Source organism: Acromyrmex echinatior, chromosome 8 (genome assembly GCF_024713525.1).
Source record: "Acromyrmex echinatior isolate Ae372 chromosome 8, ASM2471352v2, whole genome shotgun sequence".
NCBI lineage: Eukaryota > Metazoa > Arthropoda > Insecta > Hymenoptera > Formicidae > Acromyrmex > Acromyrmex echinatior.
In genome coordinates, this window is record NC_141859.1 from 5,744,304 (window position 1) to 5,766,704 (window position 22,401).

Genomic DNA, 22,401 nt, shown 5'->3' on the forward strand with positions numbered 1-22,401 from the left:
ACTCTTGAGGATATGCTTTATATTGTAACAATATTCTTTTAACGTTATCTAACGTTTCAATGACGGTTATAACTGATCCTTGAAATTGTCTGGTAACACTTAATAACGACAATCATAATGCGAATAATGCGAAATAAAATATTCAATGAGTAACTACGTAATTGCTACAACGGCTGAGAAAATCAATAATGGGTTGTAAATTCAACAGATATATAGACGTGGGGCTGGCATGTTTTACCATTTATCTGACCATTATGGCGGTGTCGATCTCTTCGGTTATATCTGAATAAAAAAATTTCTATCGGATATAAGCCTACACTGCGCAAATGCTGTATGTAAAGGGTATTAAACGCATAAAAGCTTATATATATAATCCTTTTCCACGACTAGCTTCGTTTTACGATCGCGAGTCATTCTCACGAACATGTCGCACCACACGCATTTTGAATTTCATTTTCTGTATTTCCATATGATACACGTGTTTTCTAATTTGCATTGTACGCAATACTTAGTACTTACCTACGTGACGATTTCTAGAATACTCTTGTCGATTAAATTAAATTATTTACAAACAAATATTTATTCTTTTTTTGTATTGTAGTCGTATAAAAATTATTACAACAAATGCAAAATATTTGTCAAATATGCAAATTTGTTTTCATAGCAAAATCATTTTTCTCAATTACTTATTAAATAAAAAAAAAATTCTTATGGAATTTAGAGCAGTAATCGGTATACAGATTGAGTCTTCTTTTATTCTTTGGCACTTCCGTGTCTGTGCATTTCATTCATACATAAAGTAAGTCAACACTATAACTTCACGGAATAGGCTCAAAATTAGGTTTTGATGCCAAATTGTTGCACCGTATCGGCAATCACAAACAATGCATTCGTAGGCGTGAAACAATGTTGCTATCGCAGTCCGTTATATAATACAACACTTTGAAATACAGATATGACGCTATAATTTTTAAGAAACATCGCCATAAACTGTAAAATAATGCAGCGATGTGTCGACTGAAAATTTATACATTAATTAGATTTATATATAAATAGCTCGTGTATACAATCTATATCATAAATGATTCAACGACGCGCGATTTAAAAAACGAGATAGCAGACGAAATTTAAATTTATCTTTATTGATGTGATCTCTTTTGAACGATATTTTTGAGAAACTCTTAGAATTTTTTAATTGATGTAGCAATAGATATTGGTTAAAACTTTTTCCAAACACAATAAATATGTGTATCAGAAACAACAGAAATAATACTATGCGTTCCTTGTATCGTATATAATCATCAATATTTTCACCTATCAATTTTTTTACCTTTTTCAAGAGTTTTTAATTAAGAAAAATTTAATATCGATTCTTTTTTCGAAAGTTTTGATGATATTTGTTGATATTTTCGACACGGTGTACAGAAAGACATACCTATCATAAATTATTTTAAACAATTATCATAAAAATAGTTGCTTAAAATAACTATTGTAATATAATCATTGAGGACGTCAATAATATATTGTTGAAACAAAATGTATATAAAATGTAAAAAATAAAAGTGTCTATTTGCGAGTCTTTTTCTGTGCTCAAGTTAGAATAGGAAAGAAGAGTTTTATTTTTATCTTAATTATCAAATTTTTTAATACAAATACATAAATTATTTTATACAAATATGTACATAAATATCGTGTTAAATTGCCGTACACGCATCACATACATTTTTCATCATTATGTTACAACACACGCGTGTGTATTTTGCCTTCAATTTTTCTCTAAAAAGGATTGCTTTTCGCAGCTTGCAAATATAGAATTTCTGAAATTTCCTTAATCAAAAATATTTCCGCTTTAGATTATTTCAATCGGCTTTTGCTTGCTTCAATAACATTCGAGACACGAATATCAATGATCATCAGCATTCCACTTCTGATCCGAAAACGTTATTACAAAAAATAACGTTTGTCGTCATTGAAGCTGTCTGACAGTGTGTGTGTCACATAAATGCAATATAATCTACGCGGCAGATCGTCTCTGTCGGTTAGACGAATTCAATCGTAAAACCTCAACGTTCCGTTCAAAGCCGCGTGCCACCTCCATCCGGTCAACCACTACATCGTCACGCGAGAACCATTACTTCCCTTCCCAGCCTTTCGTTTCCCGCGCGTCGCACACCTCTGATACGACTCTCGTGTCCGCTATTCTCACCGTGACGTATTCCCACCCTATGTCGCCCGTGGCCAGCACGTATTTCGCATCGTGTCGTCGTTGCCATCAGATCGGTGGGATAGAGAGACTTTTTTTTGCGCATGCGCAACAGTGTTAAATGACGTATGCGTAATACCTAAGTGTATTTGTAAGTAGCGTACATGTTTCACAGAGACACGTGTCATTTATATCATAGTTAGGGAAATAGAAAGTATCAGGGAGACGATATGTGCAGGAGCTAATGATCAAATAATGTAATTCGCCAATAAATATAATTTGACGTTCCGTAGGAATGACTAATCTTGACAGTTATTTGGGTCTATTATTAGCAAACCTACGGACTCGAGCTTGTTATGTTGCGGACACTTATGTACAATACATTTAAACGTCATATTCAACTGTACACATTTTTGTAAGCAATAATGCAATTTAAGAAAAATAAAGCAAGATATAATTTAATTGCATATAATAATAAAAAGAAAATGGAAAGAGTGTCTAGTCATACATATACATATATATAAATGGAATGAATAGCAAAAACTAAAATTTATTTTTTTTTTAATTTATTTTTAAATTTATATTACTTAATCTTAAAAAACTTTACTTGTCAGATCGTTATAATAAAATTTATTAATTTTTGTAAATCTACGTAATAAATTTTACAAATGTTTAGACGGATTTAAACTAAAATGTAATCTTTTATTTTTCATAGATCATGCTTTCTGAACTTCTAATGTATAATATGCATTTAAAGAAATTTTATTTAAAGATCTTATGAAACTATAAAGAGAGGAAAGATAACATCAATTTCATGTGCTAATAAAATAATCAATTTATTTTATTTATAACATATCAATGTATACTCGTACATATTTATCGTTTTTAATATATTTTTTCATATTATACTAAAAGAAAATTATCGTAACATGTATACGGAGCCCCAATAGCGCCCTACATTCTATTTAAGTACGAGACTGTCGAGCCAGTCACGTGATCTCTCGCTGCACTTGCGATGGAGATGGCTTAGTGGTGGGAAAAATCCCTCCGTTCACTATCCCTGGTTACCAGCGGGCTTAGTAAGTTACGGACTGCATGCAAGTGCGCATCGATTGTATTGACAGCTTGTCTTTCGGTTGATTCCGACGGTGTGTCTTGTTCCACTTTGCTTTTTTTTTCTTCGCCATTGCAATCTCACGCTAGTATCATTGCAGTTTCATCTCGCGCAGCGATCTCACGGAAAATCACGTAACTAATTCGGAGTTTGCGAATTTATCAATTGATGAAGATTTTTTGACAACGTCGACGACGAGAGGAAAGATGCTCATTTGAAGGACGATCCAAGAGCGATAGTCCAGTATGATATGCATTGCGGAGGAGAAACGAAACCTTGACGAAGTGCGCGTGTGCGACGAGTGCCCGCGGTTTTGCCGCCCGCTTTAATTGTTGCGCTATTACTTATCTTTTGCCGGCTTGCACCTTCGTGCTCGTAGATTGTATCTGCATGGTACAAAAATAAAAAGATTATTTGAAGGACAGAATAATATTCAGAGAGAAATATATATATATATGCGCGTATCTTTCTTGTAAGAGAATAAAGCGAAGAAAAAAGGTGCGCAAGGAGGACGAAATACGAGAAAGCGTACGAGAAAGGTGGAAAAGAAGCAAGAATTGTCCATTTCCGGAGGTGGAGATTTCCTGCCGCATTTTTCCCTTCCCTCTCTTAATTTCCTCCTGCTCTCGTTGCTCGTATTGCGTATACGATCGTGAAGTGCCCTCGCAACGTGAGTGCATCGCAACGACCACATAACGAAGTTAAGCGGCGCCACGATAAAACGTTTACTCGATGCATGTATGATTTACCCAGGATGCTGCGGATAAATTAAGCAAGGAGAATTCCGCATGCGAGATACAAACGGAATAAAGGGATTCTTCTCGATCAAATGCGCCGCGCCGAGCCGCACCGGCGGATCTCGCGTGATTACTAGATACAGTGTTGCTCGCGTGTGACGAGAGCCAGTGGACCCTCACGCGAGCACCGTCAATTTATCCAAAGCCTTCATTATACGGAACAGCCAGTGAGAGTCAGCGAAAGAGAGAAAGAAAGACAGATGACAGGGTGAGTTCCTTCCATCGTAAAGAATTTGTTTTTGCCTGTCTGGTTGTAATTGAATGTAAATGCTGCGCGCGCTAACTTTCGGTAAAGCATAAACAACTCCTATTACCAAAGGAGAAAAGCAATTAGCAACGTATAGTAATGAAAGAAGTAAAAAAAAAAGAAATAAACGTTTTTATTAATAGTTAAATTGGTATAATTATTTAAAAAAAAAAAATCTTATCAAAATAAGTTACTCTATTGTTGCGCGCGCAGCTTCGTCTGGAGTGTTACCGGTATTAACTTTCAACTACTTTCTCTTGGAATAATTTATAATGAAGAAATTCGTTATAAATTCATTGTATATATAATGTATTTTGACATGGTCCTTGTGTGACAATATATCATGATGCCTAGCTTAAGTGCAATGATATCGTAAATAGGATATTGAATAGAATAATTACTGAACTATTACTTGACTATTACTGAAAAAATTACATATACATTACATACACTTGCAAATAAAATAAAAAACATTTTACTTAAACCCTTTTTAAATTATATTTTTTTCTTTACAAAATTTCAGAATTGTATTTATAACAACAGAAAGAATGAAAAGTATTCTATTGTTACTTTTATACAGTTCGTTTATTTTTTAATGACTGTACAATAGTGAGTATTAACATATTCACAAAAAATATACGAAAGTCGTAGGCACATTTCAATTTGTATCAAGCTTCAATCTCGAGAAATCTCGCGCGCAAATTTTACGACGCAGTCGGTGTCACGCAGTGTTGTCAAAGTGACGCGAAGTTTCAATTAGGCTTTTAGGCAAGAAAACTTGCACTTTCTTGCGAACGTTATACAATTTCGTTTCATTTCACTTTGGACTCGCAGTAGTTTATAAAGTTATATCTCAGTCTTGTCACTTTAATTATCGATTTTGCGCAAATTTTTATTCAGCCGTTGATATTCTTATAAGAAAACTATTAATAGCATAATCTTGCATCAACGAAATTCGGATGTCAAACGCAAGAAAAATATCCTAAAAATGTATGCACAATTTATGTTTTATAGAATCACAGTGTTTTATAGAATCTTCCTTCTTCTACAACATTTTACGAATATATGCGATTGTTTTGAAAACTTGTGATTTTAGTTTTTGTATAAAGAGAGATTATATTGGATTATATTAAAAATGTATTAGAGACGTATCTAACAGTCTTATATAATTAGCAAAATATTGTTTTATCAATATGTTAAATTATGAAGTTTACTATATCGTATCATATATATATTGTATATATATATATATATATATATGTGTGTGTGTGTGTGTGTGTGTGTGTGTGTGTATATACATACATACATATATATATATATACATACATATATATATATATATATATATATATATATATTCTATAATTAACCGACTAGTATTAATGCAAATTAATATAGGGTATCATATCGATAATGAATCCTCAGAGTTAGAAAGTTTCTTTATAAAAATAACTAGGTACAGTTACAGTTTTCTTGTTTCAAAAAGTAACTAGTTACAAATTGCCAATTTTAAAAAATAACGAGTTATTCAGAGAGTAGCTTTTTAGTTACTTTTCCGTTATTATTATAAAACAACTAACGTAAGTAACATTTTGATATTACTAGGATTAACAAAAAAAAAGATTGATTTACGTTTTTACATGTTATACTTTTATTAGGTGTTATACTATTTTATTTAAAAGATAAAAAGTGTTAAACTAGAAACACAGAAAAACATAAGGCAGTAAGATATAAACGAATTTGTCAATCACAGTAGAAAATATAAAACAATAATTTTACGTGCTCTACTGTGATTGACTGCTTTGCTTTCTTACTACTTAAGTCTTACTACCTTATGACGTTCATGCAGATAATACCATTGACAATAAAAAGGATTAAATTGTAAAAACATTATTATTAACGTAATATTTGTACAAATAATTCGCTTACGAGAGATAAGTTAACAATAAAAATTAAATTACTGTTTGTCTTCTAAATATAGCCTTTATCTTCTACCAATTAGTAGCGGCAGTAACGCACCTATATTCAGATTCTAACCAATCACATTAATGATTATTGATAAGAAATAAGTTTAAATGTGTAAAATAGTTGTAAAAATAATTTAAATTATTACTAGTTACTAAAAGAAATGTAATTAACAATATTATATATACAAATTTAGTTACAGTTACAGCTAGAGAAAAAGAAATAAAGTTAAATTAGAGTTACTGAAAAAAAAAAATATTTTTAAGGCCCAATGAATGAATCTTTTGATAACTTTTAATTTTTAGGTAACCGTATATATTGTGAAATCGGACCTAACTGTAACTTAGTAGCAAGTAACTAGTTACTTTTCAACTCTGCTAATAATTACATTAGAAAAAAAGTTTAGTTACATTAGAATTTTGGTTGAAAATGAGCAAATCAGATTTTTTTTTATAGAAAGACAGAATTTATTACAATTATAACTGAGATAATTAGAATTCTGATATGATTTTTTGGTTTGTCCATTTTCAATCGAAATTTTTTCTCAGTGCAATAATAAGTACTTTACTCATAACTAATAATGTTATAAATAAGGATGATATTGATTATTAATAATAATAATATTAATAATAAAAATAATAGTAACAGCAAATTTATTGAATAAAAAACTTAGAAAAAATAAGAACAGTAGGTGCACAAATCAACAGGTTAAAGTGTGACGACACATTAGAATAAAGTTAAAAAGAAATCTGAGTTAGATTAGTCGAGGTCTCTCGTGCGATACAGTCATTCGCAAAAGTATTTAAGCAAGTATTAAATAGATAATCATATATTTTTAATATAATTTTAATGGTTTTATATTATCTGAAACATTACATTTAAGTTAAATATGAATTAAATATGTAATTTTAATGCTTTTTTCATCAGCATATACTTTATTAAACAGCAGAGTAGTATAAAATAATTACATAAGAAAGTTTAAGAGAGCATTTAATAAAACAAATGAGAATAATGTACACAAGAAACTGCGAAAGTGTATGTGTGTGGTATAGTGAAAGTATAAGTTTTTGTTCTCGTAGTTTATCTGAAAATACGACTTTTGCGAGTGATTGTACCGATGGCATCTCTGTCGACGTGCCAGGAAGCTATCGTTAGTTAAAAAGTTGCAACGAGATACAATGTAACTAGACAGGATGTATTCGCTTCCTACCACGATGCGGTTGTGTTTCTTGCTTTATCGCGAATCTATTCGCGGAGATTGCATTCGCGATGATATCCCGATAACACATACGCATGATTTATCTCGAGCTTCTCTCGCGCCACGTATAGTTAAATATATTATATATAATTAGCACAAGATAAGTTTTCAAGAAAGTTCAGTTTTAAAGATTACATATTATTTACATATTATTTGTCTTTACATATTATTTATGCAGATAAATGTTCTTTGCAATATGCAATGCTAGACTGAATAGAAATATCATGAATCTTTTTGATAACAGAAAAATAAAACATAATCGAAAAAAGATGATGATTACAGAAATATATTGAATTTTTGAAATCTCTCTGAATGTGCTTCCTTTTAAAAATCATGAATAAAGTTAAATGATTATGTGACTAATTGCACGAATATATCCTTTAATATTATTATTGCAAGTTCAATATCTTGGTATTAAAATTATTACGCTATTCGGGATTCTTTTTGCAATTCTATACTAAATTTTGTGTTACCTCTAGTTAATATAGACCGATGTATTGTATATGTATAATCGATTAGTTGAAACTACGAAATATATTGTGAATTATTTAACTGTAAGCGATACTCGCGTATCACATACAGATTTTAAATTTTCACCATTATTATTATTGCAACGAAAAGCAACAATTACTACCAATATGACTTGTGCTATAAGAATTATATCATTGCTGACGGATTTTCTACAACGTAGTTATAACATTAAAACTTAAAATTTTTATAATGAGTTGAATGTTTTTACATTTAAAAATGAGAAACAAATACGGGCCGCAACGAAGTATATATCATTAAATGTTGTTCTTAGAATTGTAAAAGGAAATATACGTTTATATATTATAAATGGAAGAAATAATATAATTTTAGTCTCTAATATTGCAAAGAATATTTATCATTTAGTTTGAATATTTATTACGGGATTTATACGTAGATATGCATTTTAAAAATATAATCTAATTATATTAATATTAATTAATTGGCTATTGATGATTTTGCTTTATAAGCGCTTCTAAAAATTGTTAGTTTATAACATTTTGCAATGATTTATACTGGCGGAATTGAGATATAACCACGCATGAAATATGCAATAAGAGATATAAGAAAATTATATAGTTGTTCAATATCACTACAATTATGTACATATAACATATGTATATTTCGAAATGACTATGAGACTCTCATTTGTGAGATATAATAGAAAATAATATTTACGAAGATTTTTATTTTTGGATGTTTTATAAACATTAATATAACAATTACGTATATATATGTGTATGATGTAATGAATTTTTTTGCAATTATTTCTATCAGCATGATTTTGTCTGTCTTGCTTTCTTGGTAACATACGGCATTATGATTTGCAACTCACATTATTCTTTAGTTTCCATGGAAATATGTTTGGAATTTTAAATAATAAATACCTTCGTGATTCTATGTTTCTTAGAAAATATAATAATGATATAATAAATAATTGGTTATGCACTGCGATTCTGCATGAAATATGTTTCTTTTATGACATTCTCGCATTCGAGAGTCTATATGCGAAATTACAAGTAACTTATTCTGAGAATCTGAATTGTGCCCGAATTGCTAGGTTCATATTCGAATAATAAAATCGTAATATAAAAAAATACATTAAAGAATAAAAAATAATTTTTAGGACAATCTTCCACTTTATAATTTTTTAAGTTGTGCTAGGTTGTGCTAAGTTGTGTTAATATTGTGTTAAGCTTAAGTATTATCTTTAAATAATGATAACAGAAGATATGACAAAAAATAATTTTCGACGATTTGAATACAACCAACGTTTACGTTCGCATTAGTTATTAGGTGATGCTTTAGCACAAAGTTAGCACAATTTAGCGCAACCTTGCACAATTAAATAATTGGAAAAAACGCAAAGTGGAGGATTGTCCTAAAAATCACTTTTTTTATTTTTAACATATTTTTTTATATGACGATTTTATTATTTGAACACGATGAAGCACAAATTTAGTATAACTTACCATAATTCTCAAAATAAGTTAAATAAGTTAAATTCTAAAAGTGATTAAATTTTATAGGCGAAAGCAAACGTATCAGCATTTCATCTAGTAGATTTTGTTCTTGTACATTAATTAACTTAAATGGCTTAAATAATTAATTTTAATTCAAATTTATTATATCTCTATTTTATTATTTTATTATTTTTTTGTAAATGTTGATTTTATGCACAAACATCAGAATTTGTTTTTACGTCAATTATCAACTTTTACAGTTTATTATTTTATGTTTAGTCATATTTATCAAAAATTATATATGTATATAATATGTAATTTATATTGTATAAGTATATCATACAACACGTACGTATTTGAATCGATGCTTACACTTCTTACTTAAGCTTCCTGCATTAAATTCTAATCTTTGTAGATGAGATCATGGTTAAATACAATAAAATTATTATGATGAAATTAATAAATTTTAAGTAACATCTTTTAACGACGCTTTATGAAATCTAGGAAATCTGAATTTTGTTTTATTTTATAATTAAGTGTCTTGTTTATCTGCGATTTGCGATCTTTCATCATTTACAAATGTTTAACCAAACAGGTTTTGATGTGGTTTCTCTAGTATGGTGTATTTTTTACCTCACCTCACTTGCCATGACTATCTGCAGCGATGCTAGGAGAAACATATCTTTACCTTCATGAGGTCGTGACTCTCCGTCCTTTATAAATAGTTTCATGTCAAGATTTATCATAATTTTTGTAGAGATCCAGAGCTTATCCATTTCAGACTATCTTTTATCTCGAGGTTTGAAAACATGACTAATAATCTCGCCGAATTTCGTTGTTGTACGTGTTTTAGAACAAACGACATGAGATATATTTTTATAATATTGTACTTTTCGTCAATTCTAACATCGCATGTAATGTTTAATATCGGATTACTTATATGAACACGAAGATTTTATCTTTATCTTTTTGAAATGAATACCGATCATTATATTCTATACAATGCTGTAATATTAAGTATGTTTTTATTTTCTAAGTAATGTTTGTTGTTGCATAAATCGATCGAATTTAGCAGACTCTTGATTATTTAGTTTTAATCATCGCGAAAATAAATTCTAAAACTTATTTCATGAATCTATATAGATAAAGTATTCCATTGACGATATATTACACATTGATCATGATAATGGAACAATGATTGACTCGCGTATAGTTGATATTATCACGATTATTTTGTATATTTAGTAAATTTTTGTATCGAAACTTTATGAAATCACAGTTTTCATAAAGTCGTCTTTTTTTTTCTGATATTTGCTAGGATATGATTATATTGTCACAGTTTATAATAATTCTAGAATTTTAATTATTTTAAAATTAAAGTATACAGACTCGTATATATGACTGCAACGCAATTTAATGGTATTGTGACTTATTTCTAGCTTTTTAAATGGATGACTTAAAAATAATATATTTAAATAGATACAAATAATTCAATATACAATTTAACATAACAAACGTTTCGGCTTATAAAACCTTCTTTAATGATAATATTAATATCATAATCTCCCTAACAAACATTTGATCCCCTATCGAATGAATTATTTTAAATAATACTTATTACAACAGAGGCGATGTGTTTAGTTCTTATATCAAAAAGTCAGTATAGCATATTATTACGAAACATTACGAAGAGAAGAAAAAGCTATTTCGGTCAAAAGATTGTTCCATAACATCCAAAAGCAGAACCACCTACCAAACTCCTCGATTACTATCGAGAATCCAACTCGAACAAATCGACCCGAGAAGCCTCCACACAGTCACTCCATCACACTCTGCAGAACAAGTCTACCAATCATGATAAGCTCATTGATAAGAAATAAGTAATTATAGAATCAATTACATCAAACTTAAATAACTTATGTTAATTTGTATAAAATAATGTATTAAACCCATCCCAAGTGAGCACTAACAATATGTACGTTAAAATAGAAGTTGACTGTCAGACGAATAAGAAGTGGTATAATGTGTGTAATTATTGTAAAGATCATCGCAATAATATAAAATTAGATTAGGCTAAACACTCAGTGATCACTAAACATATTATTGATTCAAATCACAATTTCAATTAAGAAAATGTCGAAATCTTGGATTGGAAATTGACGGTTTAATACATTATTTTATACAAATTAACATGAGCTATATATGTAAGTTTGATATGATTGATTCTATAATTACTTATTTCTTATCAATGAGCTTATATGGTTTGTAGACTTGTTCTGCATAGTCTGGTGAAGTGGCTGTGTGGAGGGAAAGCTTTTTGGGCCGACTTGTTCGAGTCTGTGACGGGCTGGATTCTTGATGGTGGTCGAGGAGTTTGATAAGATGGTTCTGCTCTTGAATATTATGGAACAAGCTTTTGATTGAAATATCTTTTCTTTCTCTTTATAATATTTCGTAATAACATGCTATACTGACTTTGAAAAGAACTAAACACATATCACCTTTGTTAATAAGTATTATTTGAAAGAATTCATTCGATAGGGGATCAAATGTTTGTTAGGGGGATTATGACATTAATATTAATATTATCACTAAAGAAGACTTTGTAAGCCGAAACGTTTATTATATTGAATTATTTGTATCTATTTAAATATATTATTTCTAAGTCATTTGTTTAAAAAACTTGAAATAAACCACGATATTATTAAATTGCGTTTTAATTATTTTTTTTTCATCATTTAAACGATCAAAATAATTTATTGCGTATTTCAGAAAACAGAGTTATGGATATCTGGATGGCAATATAAAGGATTTGCAATTCTACATATAAAGTAATAGGTAACAATTATCGCCGTTATCTCATTTGAGCGAGACGAGATACGTTCGAATCCGTTTCTGATCTCAATAAGAAAGCCGATCACGATTATTGTGACAAGGAAACAGGAGGTCGGCTTTTCATCCATTATTATTCTGCGAGCGGTATGGGCAAGGTGAAAAAGAGGCGATCTTCGGTAGAAATTCCTAGAACGGAGACTGGGCGAAAGAAACCAATGTGCGGGCGATGCGAGGTTCATGGAGTGATAGTTTTGCTCGAGGGACATAAAATGTATTGCAAATTTCAAAAATGCACATGTGATGATTGTTATAATTTTCTGATGCAACAGAGAATAGCGGCAGACAATATAGCTCGGAAACGAGCGAATAAGTTGAGTAAAGAGAAAAAAATTAGTCACGTAGAGGTTAGTATTTTTCTTTTCAAGATTTGACAATAAAAAATTTGTTACCATTGTAGTTGCAAAAAATTGATGAAATATTTATTGATTTGATAAATAATTGGAAATATAGGGATTTTTTCCCTTTTTCCATATCATGTTGTCAAATTAGACAGCAGAAAAATGCATATTTTTTGTTCTCATACGTAATATTAACATGAAATTTTTTTTGTTCTTATATGTAATATTAAGATATGTATTTTCATCAAGTTTTAATGTTAAAATCATGATGTTTTTCAAGAAATACAAAATTTTCAAATTAATTACACAAATTCTTCACGATATCTTTAGACTGCTCCAATTTCCAAACGATTTAAAATACAGAGCTCAGCGATTAATTATTTTAAAACGAATTTGTTACATTTTACGCGTACATAAACAAATTTTTAAATAATTTAAATTTTATGATATACATATATTGAAATACTTTTTCAAAATTTTAACTTCTTCCTCCGAAGGAGGAATTACAAATTATAAAAAATGTAATGTTTCTCGATTTAATATCATTAAAATGAGATTAGTTAGAAAGTGTAATGTCTTTGGAAACGTTTCGAAATGGAAATAAAATTTAATATTGCGTATAGTTTCTCGCGCGTTAGAGAGATCCGTCAAAAATATTTTGATCGGCAATGCATGAGTATTGTGAACTATTAATTAAAGATTGGATTAAGGAATTGCTAATTTTTTTATTTTTATTAATTTTTGTCCCAATTCAATTTATGAAATTTAAATCTATATTTATGAATATATTAAAAGCTTTATTTCGTCACTTTGAAAAATTGCGCAAATAAACTTCGAGTTACACTGATTTATATTTTCAACTTATTTTTATATTGAAACCGAACCATTAATCTTTATCTGAAAATAAACAAACTTTTAATTTTACTAATATGCTGCACATTGATAAAGATTAATAATAAAGCTTTTAATATATTCATAAATATAGATTTAAATATATGTATATGTATAGAAGATAGGAGGTAGCTTTGAACACTTTTTCTTCTCAGCTTATAAATTACTATATAATGAAACTATTTGTATTTTTGTTGTGCTAATAGCTATAGATATTGAATATAATAATAAACCATTGAGTATAATAATAAACCACATTGAAGCAAATATCATAACATATATATTTTATTTATATTTTAAAAATGCACTCTTTATTCAAAATTACCTCTCTGGGGACAGTTATAAAAAAGAAAGATTAAACGTTTCTTATGCACTAATTTATTTATACAAATAAAAGCCTCTTTTTTTGAAAATATAATTAAAAATTGAAAAATAAAAGTTAAGAACTTTTAATGATTATGATAATCAAAATAAAATTAAAAATATAATAAACTTTGATCTTAAATTATCTAAATTTAAGTTTCGAATACACTATCTCTCTTTACTTTTATAACTCCCTCTTATAAAAAACTTTTATAAAGCGATTTCTCAATATTTCGCATCTCAATCAGTAGGAATGCGCATAACGCTATTATCACAAGAACTCGATAATAAGTGATGCTTTCCAGCAAGCAACACAATATGACACAGATTATGTCATCTTCATTTAATATTAGCAAATAATAAGGATTCACTGTGCTACACTGTATCATCTGCATTTCTTGCTGGAAAGCGCCCTATATCGGACAATTCGGGAGATTAAAAAACCATGTTAAATAATCTTCAAGTTCTACTGTATACATGTAGGTATTATATAGTTATAAGTTACAAGCTATGTCCTGTAATAACTTGGCTAACTATTAAGTGTGAAAAGAAGTGTGGAAAAATTTAAAAAACTATGTATTAGTACCTGTTATATTGTCGAAAGTAATTGCAAATCTGCAGTATAGAAAATTCTTATCCTTATGCTTGCATTATAAATCTTATAATATGTAGATCGTGTCCGACGCTCAACAATCAAACATAATCTTATCATGTGTGTCTACGAGCCACGAAGGACTAAAGTTTATGGCACATACAAAAACGTAAGACAATAACGTAAGCAGTAAGCAAATTGGCCAACCACAATAGAGACTGTAAGACTAGTAGCAAATTTAATGTTACGATTTCCTTACGTCTTATTGTCTTACGTTTTTGTATGTATTTATTATTACTCATGTGCCATGGGCTTTATGGGAGTTCGCGTAGCTCGCGATTGAAATGTTCTAAGGTGTCCCGTGATTTGATTTGTCCAAATTTACTCCTATCAATTACATTGAAAAAAATATCTTATTTTGTTTACCAGAATATCGATAAAAATAAAAAATTTTATTTTTATAAAAATAAAAAATTTTATAGGTATAGATGTATGAAAAAATATATAACACAACAAAATGTTAATTATTTAATGGTTTAATTTTAAAATGTTTATGTGTACGAGACGAAACGTGTGTATTTAATACGAAAGCACAAAAAAGCACAAAACGATTCTAGATTAGATTAACAATTGCAACCGCGGTAACTACCTTGATAACCACTTGATGGTTATCTATGTCTATATTGATTTATGTTTCAAAAATTACAATTTGTAATCACAGAAAAGGACAATTTATTTTTAATTTGTAAAGTTCAAAGCTGCCTCTGAACAAAGCTGCTCCCCTCTCTCCTATATATGTATGTATATATATATATATATGTATATATATATATATAGAATATTATTATTTACTTATTATTATTCTTTTTCAGATGCTACCACTATCTTTACTTACGCCCAAAGAAAACAGTGAGTAATATTGATATATATATATATATATATATATATATATATATATATATATATATATATATATGTATATATGCGTGTACATAAATAAATTGCATGTTATATATTAGATTGCATTAATATTAATTGCAGTATCACTCTCATTACTTACCTTAGAAATTCGGAGATTATCTTTTCTTTTTATATCTCAATATTTATACATTATGTTTGAGATAATCTTTAAGAAGTTACGCTAATAGTTATATATAATTAGTATAAATAATGAAGAAATGTGGTAAAATTACAGAAAAGGGAAATGTCTTGATTGAACCGCCGATGATTTTGACCTTGACATATACTATCAAAGTCATGATTCTGAGCAATCTCCAACAGATTTTAGTCGGCTCGTCCTTTGTAATTTATAAGTTATAATATTAAGTTATAATATTATTAGGTGTTGGAATTAATTCGTAGCGTTTTTTAATGAAAGAATGTTATTTATTTCACATGAGCATTAAAAAATACATTAATGAAAGTACTTCCCATCACTTGTAAAACGCTACGAATTAATTCCAACACCTAATAACAAAAAAAGTTTAAGAAATAAAAAATATTTTGCTATACACGTATTAAGGTCTATCCGACTGTCCCTTCGCCGGCTAAAACCTGTTGAAGGTTATTCAGGATTATGAAGATTATCATCCAGCTTCTCTTTTCTGTATTCAGTTACTTCTCTTTTCTGTAGTATATTATTAAAAATATTAATATAATAAATATAATATAATTAGTAGAATCCGCGTACACGCGGATTATATGTTGATCGATCGATTTGAATTGATCATAGCGCGTTCTTCATAATTCTCTCCTAACTCTCTCAAAGTCGTGGCGACGGAATGACGGCGCTATGATGGTGGGGGATGAGGTATAGTGGGAACAATTAGCTAGGTTGACACGATCTCAAAATATTGGGTCATCTAAAAAGTATCCGCGGTTTTTAGATGACCCAATATTAATCCTGATTCTAATAATTAATATGAGTGAAATTATGGATAAACAGATAAATTTATAAGGATAAGCAAAACGGATAAGCAGAAATATTTATTTGTAAGTGTACCACGACAAACTAAATTAGTTAAAAATGCTTAGCTCATATCTATATGTTGAGTTACGCTGAACTATTCTTATTCGCAGTGATAACATGGATATTTTGCAGCAATCTAAGGCCCATTTTCACAATATGTGGTTACCTAAAGATTAAAAATTATTAAGAAATTCATTCATGAATTTCTTGGTAACCTTGCGCACATATATACATTCATGTATATGCTGAAAATCGAAATTGCCTACCTGTTGCACACATTCTCTGATACCTTCCATCTTTCGTGCAAAATGTAGCCTTTACTGGAGATAGCATATTTTAACTCTGTTTGAAAATTTGAAAATTTATTTAACATTAAAAAATTGCACAGTTTTTTATGTTTCGATTTCTGAATGCGATTTCTAAAAGATTGTCATCATTCAGCGCATTTTATTAAAATTAGGAATTTTATATCAAACACAAATAATAATCAATATTTAAGGAAGAAAAGATATTTAACTATAAAATATCACGAATTATATAATTCGTGTGAGTATATACATATAATTATGTCTAATTATGTCCTGTTGATATATATGTGTGTGTATATGTATGTATATATATATATATATATATATATATATATATATATAAATTATAGAAAAGATAGTACTTGCTCTTGATATCATATCGCGAGGAACGGCAATATAATGCATTTATTTAAATTTGTGTGGGTATTTGACTAGCGATGCCAAACTAGCGCTAGTCTCTCTTTCTCTCTCTCTCTCTGTCTTTTAATATAATTGAAATATAAATCGTGCTTGCGTATAACTGTTTAACAAGAAATATCTAATTATTATAACGTATTGCGAGAAACGGTGATCCATGGATTTTGTTATTCATTCGCGACATTTCCGTTGTGCACATAGTGCTGCGAGAAACGCATAACTCTTTGCGGTTGTCTGGCCTTTTACCAGACGATTCTCACAAAAACGCGATAGAACGTTAAAGTTCACGAACCGCGATAATAGTTGGCTGCATCCTATTCCTGATACAGCTCTATGGTTATAATCAAGCGAAATAATTATAGAATAAATTATAGTAGCGAGATAGTGAGACCTCCTCTGTTGTGGAATTTAGGAACAAAGATCGGCATTCAATGCACTCAAGCAAGGAAGGTTATTGCTTACCCCCACGCGTACTCTTCAAACCGTTATATTGTACACGAGCATTCAAATGTCATTCGATGAAGAAGAAAGAGGGATCGTCTTTCATGGAGAAACAATTCTCACATTGTCTCCGAGATGCCAAATCGATCAATGCTTTCAACATTCTTAATTTCCTTGCTTAATTTTTTTCTTATAGATTTTAAATAGAAACTAAGATTTTTCGTTTTCAAGTAAAATAAAGTCATATATATTGTAAAGAGATTGAATTACAGTGATTTATAAATACAACCTAAAGATTATGGTTAGAAAATTTTTTGAAAAGATTTTGCCGAAATCGTTTTGTCCTGTTCGTCAATGATAATATGCGAAGGACCTCCACAGCGTCGCGTTACATTGGTCATTGTCATCTTTAAGTTCAAGTATTTGATGTATAAGTGAACGAGCGTACTTACAACGTCGTTCACAGGGATCCCAACGAAATTCAAGCCATTCTTTCACTTGACAACCCAACCGAATGTTAACCCTGGTTTTACGAGCGTCCCCATTGGCCTGCGGGCCATGCGAACTCGGCTAATATAATACGAATTTATAACCAAAGTCGAAACCTAGGAGCTCACTCTCGCTTTTACGATCCAGCTTGTTTTTAAAAGTTATCGTTATTTTGCTCACTTTTGGACGAAATAGTTTGTTCCCAGACGTAAATGGGTTAAAGGAAGCGAAAATCTGTGCGCAGGACTACACCTGAACAAAATATTTTGTTCCCTTTCTTATAGAGAAAGAGAAAAAGCGAGAGAAAGGGAGGAGGGGGGGGGGAGAGAGAGAGAGAGCTGCAATACATTTACATCTACAATTTCTCACTGAGATAAACTCATAGCATAACTGTAAAGCTTTTTACGAAAATAAATGGTGGTGGAAAAGAAGGAAATATTCTCTCGAATAGCATGTTTATCACAGAACTTATTTTCTTATCGTATTTTTGTTCGCATAATTTTTTCTGATGCGCAGCTATTGCAAACATATTATTTTTCATTGTTTTTGAAAGTAATTTCTAAGATAAAAATCATTTATTGTCGTATCTGAGAAATTACTGGGAATATTGCGGGAATTTTACTTTTCCTTATACAGACTTTGAAGTGCATTGTCAGGCTGATCATAAACACGCATTAATTAATTTACAGCGCGCGCGCGCACACACACACACACACACACACACACACACATACACACACACGAATTAATGACCAGGGTTAATTATCGAATTTACATAACACATTTTCATAGTATCGAAATCGATGATAATGGAAAAGCACAATATCCGATAATACAAAAAGTCAGCACTTGCTGTTGCGTCGTGGAGATGTTATGCCTCAACTCTTAGAGTGATAATGACGAGTACGTGATTGTAAAGTTTACTTTTATGACCTAGCATTTCGAGACATTGAGTACGGGCTTTTAATAATGTATCGCTCATTGTTATTACGAAGCGGCTACGTGGCTTATGAAACTAACGCGTGTTCATTGCTTCACGTGATGATTACTTCAATTAAATAATAAGTTCGAGGGCTCTTGCGCTTGACATTTTCAGACATAGAAATAAAGGTATAGAATTTCTTCTATATGATAGTCTTCCTCACATATAAGTATCTCGTATCGTCTTATTTAGTTCCGATATAATTCTTCTATTAATAATATTCAAAAAATATTATTTTGGAATTTTTCGCATTAATATTTATATAAATATTAAGCACATACTACAGCCTTTAAATGCTTTTGTACGAAATAGATCTTATCAGTACATACTCAGTACATTCAGGCGTAAAAATTGGTAGCAGTTTATATAATCATTATTTGAATTATATCCATTGTAATTAATATTATTAATGATAATAGCTTTTTAATAGCAATATAAATGTTTAACATCTGAAACTAATGTCTGAGAAAACGGACTTCGTCATTAGAAAACAAAAATTTCACGTTTATATCTACTTTATTCTTCCGAAAAACAAAATTATGCTTATTTGTTGGATGTTTAATTGCAAGCGTTTGGTTAATTGTAAATATTACAATTTTTATTATACTTTCTTCGATAAATGTAATTGACTAATTGTCTCTTAAACTAATTTTCTATATAATTGCTTATAATTAAACTTGCAATAAATTGTTTTAATCGATACACACATTTTAACGAAAATATTACTACAATTTTGGAAGTACTCTATTAATTTCATGTTTTATTTTTATTAGTTTATATTATTGTATTTAGTTAATAAAATATAAAACTTGAAGATGTCTTGAAGAAAGAGAAATTTAAGTCACAGGTTTTTAACTATGTATTTTACGAATGGATCTATCATCGTTCTCAGAAAGTTAATCGCAGAAAAATAATTGCGGTTACACTGAAAGGAACGGAAAAAATTTTTACATTCTCATATTAATCATCACAAGACTTTTATGATCGTTAATTCTCTTTCGGTATGGACCTCACCGAAAATCCTACTCGTAAATCTCACATGGACCCTAGTGTTAGTTTCCTTTCTTGCTTGATTATAACGCGTGATGACATTTCGTTTAAACTAATCATTTACAAAATTCGTTCCTCGCTTCGGGTCTTTTGATCAAACTGAGAAAAATAGATTTATTACGTGAAACGTTTTAAAAATAGAGCTGTTGAATAAAACACGCACGCACGTACATACGCACATACAAATATTACTATAGAAATAAAATTATATTATTTTGCTTTTTTTTCGTATTATTAATTTTATTATTTTATATAATTTATTAATTTATTTTTTATTTTTCTGAGTTATTATTCTCAATATATATTTTTTGATAAGTTTAAAGGAATAATGATACCTACAACTTTTGATATTTTCTTCCGGTTTATATTCTTAATTTTCCATGCCAAAATTATAAGATTTGTAATTTCAGTTTTGATGCTACGCCATTGCGATGAATTACTTATCAATTCTGCGCGCAAAGCGCTTATTTTATGACTGTATTGTACAAACACTATTAACAAGCAATAAGTTTGCGATTAGTTTGAAGTATAATGGCTACCCACATGTAGAAGAAAACATCTTGGTGTACATCGCTGAAGGATAAAGAGAATATAATTCGCGATTAAAACATCGCCAGGGCATGGACGGATCATATTGCGCTATATCAGTTTTCACACGTTTAACGACAGTTAACGTGATTGATTCACTATGATTTCGCAATAATGTAAGGTATAATGTTTATAATATTAAAAGCGATAGGGTATTGCAAGCGTTAGGTTTATCTGTGTTATTATATATTATATGTTATTATATAAAAACATGTGATAATATTATATAAACTGCTTGAAATAAGGACATTTTATTCTTATCAAAATATTATTACGTTTGAGAGATTCCAACAAACAATCTTGTCTATTTAAAATATATATTGTTAAATAATATATTGAGGAATTTTATATTTTGCAAAAAATCCATTGTAAAATGATTCATTGAATATTAAATATTAAAATTGCGCGTTATTTTAAATTTGTTAAATAAAAATATACAGGATATCCGATAAGTTTTAACCATTGCAAATGGTAGAAGACTTTTCGATTCAGTTTAGTCCACTTTACACACTCTATCACACGAGAGCTTTGTCAAATCTTATTAGACACGCTGTATATATGCAATATATACACATATGTATGCACCTAATGTATACATATGCACCGAATATATTTTAAGGACGTCATATCTTTGACGAAAGTACAAAATAAAATTCGACAAACTAACACGTCGAATGGATTACGATGGAATTTTTGCTTCGTTGATTTTACGATTATGATACAAGCGTCAAAAGCCTGTTAAGCGAATTCTTCGCGTTAGCAAGTCGAGTGGTTCCCGCATCAGTTTGACTCATCTGTCCTTCTCTCTTTGAAACCACCCTTTGTCCCGATCTTAGTTATTGCCATTGCCGTGTTACTGATGCGAAAGTTACGACTCACTGGCGACGATATAATCTACAGTATAACCTACAGTGCACACCGACCAAAATTCGATTTTTCACCTTCGTTTAACGTTAGGCATTGTGACAATACGTAATTCTACGAAGATTTTTGTCTTCCTCTCGACTCTGTTTCGTTGCTTTGTTGTTGTTGAACATCCTTATCCAATGAGAAAAGAAAGGTGTTCCTTCCGTTTTACGGCTATGATGTCTTTGCCAAACGCACCCGATTATGATATTCTTTCATAGAGCAGATTGATTTATCTCGTTTAACTGTCTGCAAGTAACACTTTAAATGCGTCTCAATTTCTTATATCACGCGATGCTCGACAGACGATTAAATATGACGGAGCAGAAAGCTTTAAAAAGAGATTATTTAATTTGAAATGTTTGTTATATTTATGCAGAGCAGAACGTTTTAGCAACGTCGTTTTGCGTGTGAATTTTTAGTTTGATTTATTTTGATCGAATTAATCAAATTATCCGAAAACCATTTATGAATTTATTTTTTAAATTTAATTTTTTAACATGTGTAGTAATAATACTGTTGTATTTTTATAATTAATTATATTATTATCACGTTATTTTTTTAAAATAGATTTTTCTGAAGATTTTAAATGAAAAA

The 22,401-nt window shown here is 29.7% G+C and overlaps 1 protein-coding gene across 1 annotated transcript in view; it reads left to right on the forward strand.

Moving 5' to 3' along the window:
* The first annotated feature begins 3,207 nt into the window (after positions 1–3,207).
* dsx (transcription factor doublesex) overlaps positions 3,208–22,401 on the forward strand; it is a 67,988-nt gene continuing 48,794 nt past the window's right edge. Inside the window, exons 1-4 of the mRNA XM_087409121.1 lie at positions 3,208–3,351; positions 3,418–4,322; positions 12,348–12,814; positions 15,527–15,563. Coding sequence (XP_087265247.1) covers positions 12,557–12,814; positions 15,527–15,563 — 295 coding nt within the window. The 5' untranslated portion in view covers positions 3,208–3,351; positions 3,418–4,322; positions 12,348–12,556. The remainder of the gene's footprint in view (positions 3,352–3,417; positions 4,323–12,347; positions 12,815–15,526; positions 15,564–22,401) is intronic.